The 11997-nt window shown below is 47.4% G+C and overlaps 1 protein-coding gene across 1 annotated transcript; it reads right to left on the bottom strand.

The window, feature by feature from the left end:
* Positions 1-3632: 3632 nt before the first annotated feature.
* Positions 3633-10443, bottom strand: LOC34621460. The gene is made up of 10 exons (XM_026333988.1): positions 10434-10443; positions 10049-10195; positions 9493-9855; positions 8688-9390; positions 8059-8531; positions 6212-7918; positions 5499-6124; positions 4916-5185; positions 4724-4774; positions 3633-4001 (listed from the first exon to the last, which is right to left on the bottom strand). Exons 1-10 carry the CDS (start codon positions 10441-10443, stop codon positions 3633-3635), a joined length of 4719 nt encoding a protein of 1572 aa, XP_026189773.1.
* Positions 10444-11997: the final 1554 nt, after the last annotated feature.

Here is an 11997-nt window from a genome sequence, read left to right as displayed (position 1 = left end):
AATGCGAATGGGTGACCGTCTTTTGGGGGGCAAAAAGGAGTTCTTTTGTAAATGGACTGCTTCTGGAGTGAAACTGCTATGAAAAGACAATTGCTCAATTCTGACCAAGCCAGCTACAAACAGGATAACTTTTATTAGAATATACCAGTCTGGTCTTCCATCTGTAAGAAATTAGCGGACTAACATAATGGTTTGATCCCTCCAATATCTTATTTCTTGCAAACTAGTACAAGCAGTCCGACCGTTAAAAGCTAGCTGCGCTGACTATGTACCGCTCATACGCATAGCACCAGGTCTACTTGTGTGGATTGCCGAGTGTCTAGCTGCGAGCACTCCATCTCTCCCTCTCCTCTTTCCTTTTGTTGAAAACTCTGAGGGCCGTTGACACGGGGAGCAGATGGCTTCTAGAAAAAAGAGGCTAGAAATTTTACTTAGCGTTTGATTGAGTTTACAGCTAAAGGTCTCCCTGGGAAGCCCTTCAGCGGAGCAGTACGACTGGTGGAGGTGCAATGTTCGATGAAGCTGTTCCCCGCTCAACCAGTTACTGTGGATAGAGTGGAATGTCACGTTCCCTTGGAACAGTTGTCTAGCTTCGATAGAAGTGTAGAGAGACTCTGAAGTTCACGTTTTTTTCTTGCAAGCGTTCGGTGGGGAACGCCTCCGCGGATGAAAATTCCTTACACAACGCCTGTTGAGCAAGCACCGGCCGACCTGCAGGCTGCTTGAGGAGTTCGAAGGTTTGGTCTGCAAGAACCACAGCGCCTCAGAGCAGCTGCTGCATCATTGGCTTTCCTGAAGCCCACCCAATGTGTCGCACCAAATGCTCACAAGAAAGGCAGCTACCTGGCATTTGAAGAACCGACCGGTAGATTTTCCGCAAATGGACTACTTGATATTTCAAAAACAAATGGGTGCAGCTCCTACATCTTTTGCTACAAAGAAATGGCAGACTTGGGGTACGAATATTATGGGTAAACGGGGTAGGTCAAGCAGCTCTACCCCATACAGTTTGACGTGCTCACGAAAAGAAAACCAATGGAGATCTGTGCTTTAAAAAAAGTTCCAGACCGGCGCCCAACGACACATATGTTTCCCTTGTAGGCTATTGAATCATACATATCTAGACTGCAAGGGCATGCCAAGGTGGAAAACCTCAATCAAGTGACTGAGTTTATATGAAGCAAGTTACTCGGCGAGGAAGGAAGGCACATTTGGCAAACGGTATGCCCTCTAACCAGCTTCCGATGCATTGAGAGCGGTTGCGAGGAATAAAGTTGCGAGAGCGAATTGCAGGCCACTTTTGCTGTGGCACAAGCTTACAAGTATACGAAAGAGTAGATCGTCCTAGGCTTGACACGGGATGTGAAGTACAACTGTTTTCCAAAGAAGCCACAGAGGAGTGCAACGCGCCTCTGCCTTTGTTACTGCAATCCCCAGAGAGTCAGATTGTTGGAGGGCGGGATGACAAGAATCGGGAAGGCCTTGGTAGGCAAATACAGCTTGAATTTGGAGGTGGGTTCTCTCAGCATGGTCAGTGGCTCTCAGGTTGGAGCTGTGCAGAATGGCCCAATCCTAGGCATACCATGGGTGACAATGGAAGGCGCGCATGCGGCTACATCTAGGTGGGGTAGTGAATAGTACAAAAGAAAGAGTTAGGAAGCAGCAACTACTGGTCTTGTTACTGAGGCACATTTCATTTAAGTTGACAGGCTCATAGTCCATGCTTTTACTAGATGAGGCAGATTCTTCATGCTCGTGACTCATGAATCCTGAGCATGTATCCCTTCCTAATGGCTATGCATGATATTCTTCGCTGCGTGGCGTAGTACTGCCTCCAAAAATGTATTTTGATTTCGTCAACACTTTCAATTTTTTGCCCGGCTACTGAGAGCCAGGGCGCTGTCCAAAGTGTTCTGGGTTTAGCCTCTCACTCCTTGTTAACTAGTGGTCGTCCCTTCCTTCCGTTAAAGTTTTCTTTTCCGTTTTTGGCCGTTATTTAAGCTGCCGCTACGCTTCCTACCTTCCTATCTAATGGCGATAGGGCAAGAAGCTCTTTCCTGTCGGTCGGCCAGTTTTGTGCGGAGGGGCATACATGGAAGACGTGAGTGTGTGCTTTGAAATGGGGTGGGGGAAGTTGTAGATAGGAAGGCTACACTTAGGCAAATCCTACTTGAGTAATTTCAGCCAAAGAAGCTCAGGCAAAGAATTGTCTAAATAAATTTAGTGTTCTTCTCTCTAGTTCATGCATGTATATGCGCTAGATGCTGTGTGCAACCAACTGTGAATTGTCCATGTGCTTGGCGTGTGCCGGTCCACACCCCCTTGCTGCCCCTCTCCCCTCATATATTGAATTCTGAGAGACAAGATAAGCAGAAAAAACAAACCTTGAAAACGAAGATTACAAAGGTTTTGACTAAGTGGATTTTAATTGCGGAGCTGAGCGTCTGCCCGCCGAGACCTTGGATGAAGCTTTAGATTGGTGGCACATATTTAAGGCTAACAACAAAAGTATGCTTAGTTGTGGGCGAGCATTAAGTGTAGGGGAATAGCAGCACCATGTTTCAGGCTAGTTACGTACGGCAAAGGCGGTACAGACGCACTCGGCCATTGGGGAGGTTGTAAGCCTAAAAGCCCTGACATTACTTGTGCGCAGCAGGCTTCGCTAATACATGCATCTATGACCGAACAGCCTTCATAAGTTGACGTGGCAAGCGAAACACTGTTCGGTCGACACACAAAAAGTTGTCTGGCAACTAAGACTCGGCAGACTAAAGCTAGAGTATGACTTGTAGGCATGGGGCAGTCTACTTAGCGACCGTGGAAACGTCAGAACATTGATCGGTTCGAAGGTCGTTTTTCTGAAACATTTGCATTCGCTTAAAAGATAAGGAATTGGACTGATTCTTTCTTGTGTAGAGTTTGAATGTTTTTACAAAGTAGGTTTAGTGGAGTAGCCATGGAGTCTACGGTCTCCGTACGTGTGCACTCACTCGCACACTGAAGACCCCTTCCACCGTATGGTGTTTACGAGGTCTGGTACAGCATATAAATTCATAGGTAGCCGCCATTGCTAAAATGTGTTGTCGTTGGAGGTCTAGGCCTGTGAAAAGGTATAGTGGGGTACCACAGTAGCTCCTCACATACAGCCGTGTCGCTTCTTAGGGGCTTTGTTGAGGTTCCTAGTGCGTGTTCGTAATTTGAGGGCCCTGCCAAATAGTGGCTAACAGAATGGATGATTCAGTTTTCCTAAGCTCACTTCCAACTGGATTCTGTGTGATTCCCTTAATGCAAAACAAAGGATATAAGGAAAAACTTTGTTTGACAGCATGTTGTTTCAGTATTTCAAACCATTACGCCTAAGGGACTCACCTAGGGATCCAAGAATCAAGGGCAGCCTAACTCAACAAACGAGGTGGGCTTCTGTTTAGCCATTACCTACTATTCCTCTAGCGTACAAGGTCTTAATGATTGCTACTAGCAGTGGGCACTATTTTAGGCTGGCTATGCTAAGGAGTACTTATCGACTATTCAGGACTTTCAGAGACGTGCAAGGCTTCACATATTAATGTTTTGCTCAACAGTCCACTCTAGAACAGCCTAGAACACATTTCACTGCAAGGACTGTTCTGTTGCTATTTTCTGTCATTAAGGCTGATGCTGAAACCCCACTCTCGCAATACCCCAGGAGGTGGCGCTCTGCTGAACAAAGCAGCAAAAGTGACACGGGTACGACTTTCCGCACAACGTACAATTGGAGCCACAATCGTATTGAATGAAGTCCCTGCAGATAGGGGTACAGGTATCGCCTCTTGTTTTTCACAAGCAATGTGCGACACACAAGTGAGATCACTGTACCTCGATTTCATTGCCTGTGCTGTGTTGCCTCGTAGGCTCGCTAGGCTTGGATATATCTCTGTAGCGGTATAGGAATGGAGCGGCCAGAAAGTGTTTCCTTTATCAAAGAACAGCCTTTCAAAAAACTCTGTAACAGTTTTGAGTGCCTATAAAGCTAAAACTGCTGGCATTTATATTGATTTTTCGGAATAGACTATAGCGATATACCAGGTTTCTTTCTCCGAGCATGCCCCGCGCTGTATCTTGCGTAACCCCCTCCATTGGTGAAACAGGCTTTCAACATTGGTTGGATGCTTTCCGCTCTGGAGGTAAGGCAAGTATCAGTAATGCTCGTTAGGAAAGCATCACAGCAGCGAATGTTCGGTGCAGTGGCAAGGCTATTTGTGTGAAAAAAAAAGTGTTCATGCATCACAGTGTTCCGTGTACTGTAATTCAGCTTTGCAATAAAAGGAGGAATTTTGTGATTCGCGCTGTTAAAGGGTATAATATGGCTTACCAAGCTCTGCCTGCTACAGCCTAGCACTCTCCCAGCCCTGCCTGTATTTACCAGTCAGTATTTACGCTTAGGCTCACCACAGCTGTAGTACGTGCAGTATGAGTGCCTGAAGCTTAGCTCATTGATCTATTGCCTGGTACTGTGAGTTCATCGGCGCACCTCCTGCTGGGACCAAAGCTATTTTGGGTTCTTTCAGATACGTGTCTGTCCTACGTAATCATCAATCGGGCGGCTGCCTGACACATTACATAGCTTGCCTTCGTATTACACTTCAAACTTCCAGCATCTAAAGTTTAGAAAACGCCATTTCAATATGGCTACGCATCGTCTGCCGAAGGCAGTCAGGTGTCTGTAGACGTAAAGAATGATTACGCTGTCTATTGCGAAGGAATTTTGTAGCCCCACGTGACTCTGAAGACTAAACTTGACCAAGAGTTAGTATAGAGCACTTTTTATCAATGCTCTGGGCTTTGTGCTGTACTGGCATGCCCTACCGCATATTATCATCTTTTAGCGTTAGTATCCATTAGCCTCATCTCCATTCTCCACATCATGTTGTTCCACAGCATTATCGGCCAGAAGTATGTTCAGTAGTCTTCTTCCTTGCAACATATGAAGCAACGGTCTTTCGTCAATAAATGTCTCCACTCGCACCTTCCTTCCTTCAGTGAGAAGCCATCTGTTTTTTGCTATGGACCCGAAAAGGAGCACGTGGCGTGTCCATATCTTTGCCTGCACTTCACTGAGATCTGCTGTACAGGTTCTGCTATTGCTGTTGGTTACGCTACTGCTGAGGAAGGATGCTGCCGGGGATCTATCTTGTTTAAAGGGCACCTATATCAACACATGCGATAAGCATCGGTATGATAAATACGTAGAAAGAAACGATTGTACTTGTATTATGATCCTTTGCTGCAGGAAAAACGCACCAGGTCTGAGCTCGAGCTTTGATACTCGAAGGTTCCCATTGAAAGTGGGCTACCAACTTCTAGCGGCCTGCAGCAAAGTGGGGAAAGGTCTGCGAACTACGTCTTCTCTGATATATGATATTATTAATTCCAAGCATGACGTGGGGCCACAAAGGTCACTAAAGTCTGAAGCCCCGCAGGCGTATGTATGTACTCTGTATTATCTATTTGTGAAGCACTGTTCCCCGGATGTACTCGTCAGAGGCTCTAAGACTTTGCATCATGAGTAGTGTAGCGTCAGGCATCCGTGCAGCATCCAATAGGCTTTCCAACCCATCCGTCTGCCTGCTTAGGCCAGCACCCAGCCATAAAAAAAAGCTTGGTCTTCTAAATAATGTAGCTGCTGCTGTGATTGCGTTCGGTGTCAGTGTCACGTATGTCCCAATGGATTCGGCGTCTGCGGGCTGCTCCGCAAGTTGATGCCCCACTGCTGTTCCTTGGCAGCTCACGTCATCACACGATTCACCTAAATTAGTGCATCTGCTGCGGAGAACGTCCCAGAGGAGTTGTGACGGGGGTAGGTGGCACACCACAAACATAGGGGCTTCCTTGATGTCTTCAACTGCAGATGCTTCTACTCCTTCTTTTGTTTCTTCCACAGAACAAGCCTCAGATGCTGTTGGTTTAGACGCACTTCGAGCCCTCTTCATAATATTGCGGTGTGCTCCTGTTCCGACATCACTGCTTCTGCGCCCTCGTGTTGGCATCTCAGTGGAAAGAGGTGCTACACCAGCACTGGAGCGTGGTGAATGGAGATGAAATAACACCTCACTCGGCAAGTGAATTGAGACTTTTCTTTCCTCCGCTGTAGCATAGATCACAAGTAAAAATATGCTTTGAATAGGGAATGATCAGCTTCCACACTGCAGCTAGTCATCATTACCGTACCCACCAATTTCCAAGAGGGCTACTAGTTGCTTCCTCAAGAAATCGTGGAGTGGCCAGAGTCCGCGCACAGAGGGATGGATCATAAAAATGTTGCTGGTGCCTCTGCTAATGTTACATTCAGGAGCGTGTGCTACTGCTGTCTGGCATAGCCTCAGCCATCCCCTAGGCAGGCCTTGCTCAGCATCTGCAGCAGCTGCTTTTGCTGCAGCTGCAGCTGCTGCATCAGCTTTCTCATCTAGACCAAGCGGCTCGTCTCCTTTCTGGTGTAATAAATCTAGGTGACTCTGGCGTAATTCAATGTCGCCGTTCAGTGCAAGTCCGCAAATAAGGCTCACTAGGTCGCCTGCTAGCAGGACGGTGGACACGATTGTCCCTGACACAAGCGTCCTCAGTTGCTGTAGCTGCAATGATGCCCAGTTGAGTAAAGAGCTCTGACAAGCAGGAGTGCCCGTAGCTTCCGCAAGTCCTGGCGATGTTGGGAACGCAGTATCCCAGTAACTACAAAATAAGGCGCTGGCTACATGGAGCGTTTCCTGTGGCAATGCAGCTGGAATGGCATTATTCGCTAGTCCATCTGGCCTAGGGGTAAATATCGTGCTACCGCTAGAACTATCTGCTGTGCGTCGCGGGAATTCGTTGGATGCAGGCTCATAAGAGCAGCAGCTACCTCTAGCAGTGGCTAGGGGCTTCAGATGCCGCTGCATTCGGCGCTTTGCTGCAATAATCGCTGCATCGAGAGAAATTCTCTTCTGCGACTCGTCTTTCCAGTCCATAATAGCTTCTGATGTTCTCTGCTGGAGGGTAAGAGGATCAACGCCTAACAGCAGGCAAGCAGCCTGAATGTACGACACTACATAAAAGCCAAGCGCCTTTGTAACTGGAACATGTAGAACCCATGGACTGTTGGCTTGTGCTGCGGCAGCGTAGGCCAGAGCCCCAGCTGGATCTTTTTCCATATCCTGTTCTGTTGTCTCAGCTGTCAGCTGTTCCACTGTCATAGCATGTGAGGGGGAATCGAGGACGACGCAGCTAATGCCAAGCACTTTCACCAGTTCCGACAACTCCCGCTGCACCGCTAAGTAGTTGCTTTTGCCTGCTGGTGCAGTTGTTGATATAACTGCAGCATTCTCATTTGCCGCCCTTTCTTCAGGCGCCGAAAGTAACAAGCTTATTTGGACTTTGTTCTGCAAATTCGATAGCCTTTCCATGGCTGCAGCAGAAAATCGGTACCAAGAGGGGACGACGAAAAGACACCTTGACTCTTCAACTTCTTCATCGTACTGAACAGCTGTTGATCCTTGTTGACTCGATTCAGCTGGAGAGCTGGTTGCGCACTGCTCTCTTCTAGAAAATGCTTCATCTACCAAGCAGCCCAGCTCTTCTGTGGTGTTGAGACAGACAATAGACAACAGATGCTGCTGTTGATTCCCAGCCAGAATTATTGGGAGAACATATCCTGTAACCAGCTCTTCTGTTAGCTTTTGCAATAGGAGAGGCTGTTGAAGTTCAAAGTGTTCCTGGAACTGTGGAGATATCTCCAGACACAACAAGGCGCCCCTCTTTGTATCCAGTAGCAATCGTCCAAGGAAGCGTAGGCGCTCCTGCAGCAACTCTTGCATCCAGAGTCTTTGTCCAGCTGTTGGCCTCTGTTGCAGCAAAAGAATCAACTCTTCCATAGTTTTTCCGTCAAACAAGACAACGACCATCTGACCTGTACCAGGGCAGTCAGCCTCCATCCATGCAGCACCGTAGCACATTCGCTTTAAAGTAGTAGTGCCGTTGCAGTTTGTTTTTACTTGCACTGAAGGTATTAATACAGAGCTCTAATCTGCTTGTGCTGAGGGCCCATACAGTTTCTGACGGTAATTGCCTGCTTCTTATAGAGGTATTCGGCCATGTGGGTAACGCGTGGGTCTAATAAAACCGTAAGTGGAATTCGCTGAAGGAGCTGATGAAGTGCTTTCCAGTGGGGATGTCGCCTATGCTGAAGCCTTGCTGTCTCAGCAACGACACCTCCGATTGCAGTAGTCTTTGCTGCTGCGTGCAGAGCCAGCTGGGGTTCAACCGTGGCAAAAATATCGCTTAGGAGCCACTGTAACAATCGCTCTGCAATCTGTTGAGCTGTATGAAGGTCGTTTTGTGTTCGAACGCTTCTTCCAGAAACAGGAGTGACTGCGGTGACAGCTGCTGCTGCTAGTGCTGTTGCTGAATTTGTGTTCCCGTCGTCTGATGTTCTACTGTCGTGCCTTCCTCGATTTATTGAACGCTTTAAAACCCGCCCACTCTGCGGTCTCTTTTCATCTGCAGCCGCAAGTACGATATTACTAGCAAACAGCGACAGGTGAATGACGCCAGCACCGGCTATAACTGACCAGTGAGGCCGTTGCCGTGCAGTAAGCAGCCGACGGGGTGTAAAAGTTGGGAGATAGGGGCAATAACCAGTGTCATAAGGGAGTTGAACGGGAAACAGTCCATGTAACACACCTTCGGTTCCTACGATACCAGCAAGATCTAGCGCCTGCGACAATGCAATCGGGAATGCATCAAGGGCGGTGCTCAGTGCTTTGTATAGGGGCGTTTGTGAAAACAGCGCTGCTAGCTCCTGCACTTTCTCTTCCTCTTCGCAATAAAGGGAGGCGTTATTGCATTGGTAAAAGGACTGCTGAAGAATCCACGAGTACTCCTGCCGCTGCAGAGGCTGTTGTGAAGAATGCACCAAGGGCTCCTGCTGCCGGAGCTGCACTGCGAAAGCGCTGATGCCTGCCTTTGATGCAGCAACATCCCAATTTTGTGTGTCCGCTTTTGAGTTAGCTTTACTCTCTGTAGGTATGTGCGCTTCGGTCTCTTTTCCTTCTGGAAGCAGTTCCTTCGAGAACCCATCCGACGCTGTATTAAAATGAAAGTGCAACAGTTCGAGCTGCTGAGCTTTTGTCAGCTGAAGTGCGTTCAGCCCATTGTGCAGCGATGCAGATGAATGCACGAATGGCGGAGATGGCACGAGGCTGAGTTGCTGATCTCGCAGACCGAAAAAGCCTTTCCCGGAAAAAGGGAAGCGCAAACCTGCAGCAAAGGCAAGTACAGCAAGCACATGTAGCGAGAAGTAGGCATCAGATCCATGCGCAGTGCTGGAACACTTGTGATGATTAACAAACTTTAACACCATAAATTTGGAGAAAGCAGTAACTGCCTTTAGGAAATGAGAAACAGAAGTGTTGTAGCGATAATAACGGTACGTGCTGTAGGACTGTCGCCTTAGGGTGTCAAGCGTAGTGCTTCAGTGCGTACGTGGAAGGCGTTCTTCCTGCTTGAGAGCACACCTAACTACCTCCTTCACGAGTAGGTGCAATATGTATTCTGCTGCTCGAATTGATTGACATTTGAGGGCTAAATGATTCTGGTTCCATAGTCGTTCTATCGGGCGGACACAAGGTGCAACAGCGGCAACCGTGGAGATGATTGTCGTAAATTTCTCATCTGGCGTACCTACTGAAGTGAACTGAGCTGGATCGGGGCCTTCGTCACTCGAATATATGTCTAATTGCCAGTCACAGTATTGGAGCCCCCTTTCGTTGCTAGCGTGGAACCCAAAATGCAATATTTTAATATCCCCAGGTAGAACCACGCCGTGAACAGGCCATGCGTAGAAGCCTGCATAACAAAAATGCTGGACTCAAATACTCTCTTGCCTATAGACTTAAGCATGCTCCGTTGTCTTCAAGATCAAGCCAAACTTGTGCAGATATCAGCGAGTTTCCATGTTATGTGCGTGGAACAGAAGAGAAACCATTACACTGTTAGTAGTCCCTGAGCCCGTCGTGCAATTCCACAATCAGATTTTTACCCTTGTTCTGTCGTTCTTCGTAGTGTAAATTAAGCGAAAAGAAAAATATTGCTTTCCCCTCATTTTTCAGTGATGCTTGACCCCAAGCTTTCCCCTTCCACGGCACCTCTAATACCACCTCCCGGTCAGACAAAGAGAATTCGATACCTGAGGACCGAATTGAAGATCATCGCAATAAAAATTAAAAGTAAGCTACAGAATCCCTGTAAGAAAACTTTAGTTGGTAGTAGAGTGCAGCCATGCTTATTTACCCGCTAATGCACTTGCTGGGTTATTTGAAGGTGTCCGGTAACCCTTTTTGCTGGAGCCACAGAAGCTGCTTCTCGAGTTTGTCACGCCCTGATGCTGGTGCAGATGTGTATCCTTGATGCTACTGGAGCCCCACTTATCCTCATGAGTGTGAACACACAGCTTCTGCTTCTGGGCCTCGATCCGCCGTGGAGACAGATTTTTGGGGGACATCGATGAAGATTTCTACCGTGCACGATGATGCATTCACATCAAGGCCTCAGGCCTGTGCGATAAACTATACATGGAAATCGTCAGAACGTAGGAGCGTTGAAGGATTCGCTAAGCCAGCGAGTTCTTCACCTAGTGTATGCTTTCCTTACAATGTCACGACGTGTATGGTGGAAGTTTTCCATCTGAATGTGGGTAACTCGTTGGCTTCATACAACACACAGAAAGGCTCGAATAGCCCCTTCTAAACGTAAAATGAGTGCATACAAAGTAAAACTAGATTGCTAGTGTAATTAGCGAGCCTATTTTGCGTTTGGTTGTGGGCTTCAAATGCCGAAAAATTATCACTACGGCACCTAGTGCACGTTCCCTGCTTACTACCGTTGCTGCCTCTCCGCAATGCGTCCTATATTAGTCATACATGCGCATGTAGTTCCCAGTATTAGCACGACGGTATGCGACTAGGGGCAGCAGCCACATGAAGGACTGTAGTGACTAGCTCAGGTGCGATCCAATGAACAGCATGCTGGCTGCGCGCTTACGTGTAGGCAGAAGTTGTAAGTGGATGAGGCAGAAAAATTATCAAAACTGAGGAAAATATAGTTTCATACTTTAGCTCTCAGGATAACCCACAAAATCCGCTTAGATTTGCATGGACACTGCATGGGTGCTGCCAGGTACGCGCATGCAAAAGTCATTGACTACGGCAATGGACGGTACACGCATGCAACGATAAAGACAATAACTTTACCAAGGCATGGCACCTTGACAAGAACCCCTTCAAAGGCTTTGGGTGTATGTCCTGATGGGTATTATAGCTGTGAAAGAACGTGAAAGTCCATCATGGAGCAAGGCTCTAGCAGAGGCCTTGGGGCTGAAGTGTAACTGGGCAAACCCCACCTAGTTGAATGCATTTGATGTGATAGAACATGCCTAAGGGTTAAAAAGTAGTTCTGTGTTTGATTTGGCCTGCTGTACTTCCTTCTTTCAAAAGGATAAGGGCTAATGCTACATGAGTCAACGCTATGTGCCTGTGTGTAAACCAAATCCATGGGCGCCGTGGGGTGAAACTCACTCCCTAAGCTTAATATATGCTCAATAGAAAATAACTGAACATCCTTGACAAATTTTTTCATCTTTCCCTTTTACCACCTGTCAGATTTCTAGCTTGAGAGCAAACGGATAGCGTGGGGGTTATGCGCTATATAAGATCTTCGTAGGAACACCCCTGACTCCAGACTCCATGGAAAATAGCGATTATTTCAAGGTTTTTCAAAGGATTCATTCCTTTATTTGCGCTTGCCCCTTAGCTTTTCCGAAATCAGGAGAGGGGGAGAGCTAGAGTGCACGCAGCTGCACCCTCAAGGCACTGACCGTTGGCAGCTGGTTGCACATAGGATCTAATGCATATGCACACAACATTGCGTCTTCTTGTATCAAGCTACCATTGCTTAGTCGGAAATGGGATATTCCTACAGAAAACCACATTG

Source organism: Cyclospora cayetanensis, unplaced genomic scaffold (genome assembly GCF_002999335.1).
Source record: "Cyclospora cayetanensis isolate NF1_C8 unplaced genomic scaffold, CcayRef3 CcayRef3_contig_34, whole genome shotgun sequence".
NCBI classification, from domain to species: Eukaryota; Apicomplexa; class Conoidasida; order Eucoccidiorida; family Eimeriidae; genus Cyclospora; species Cyclospora cayetanensis.
This window is presented reverse-complemented; position numbering and strand designations above follow the sequence as displayed.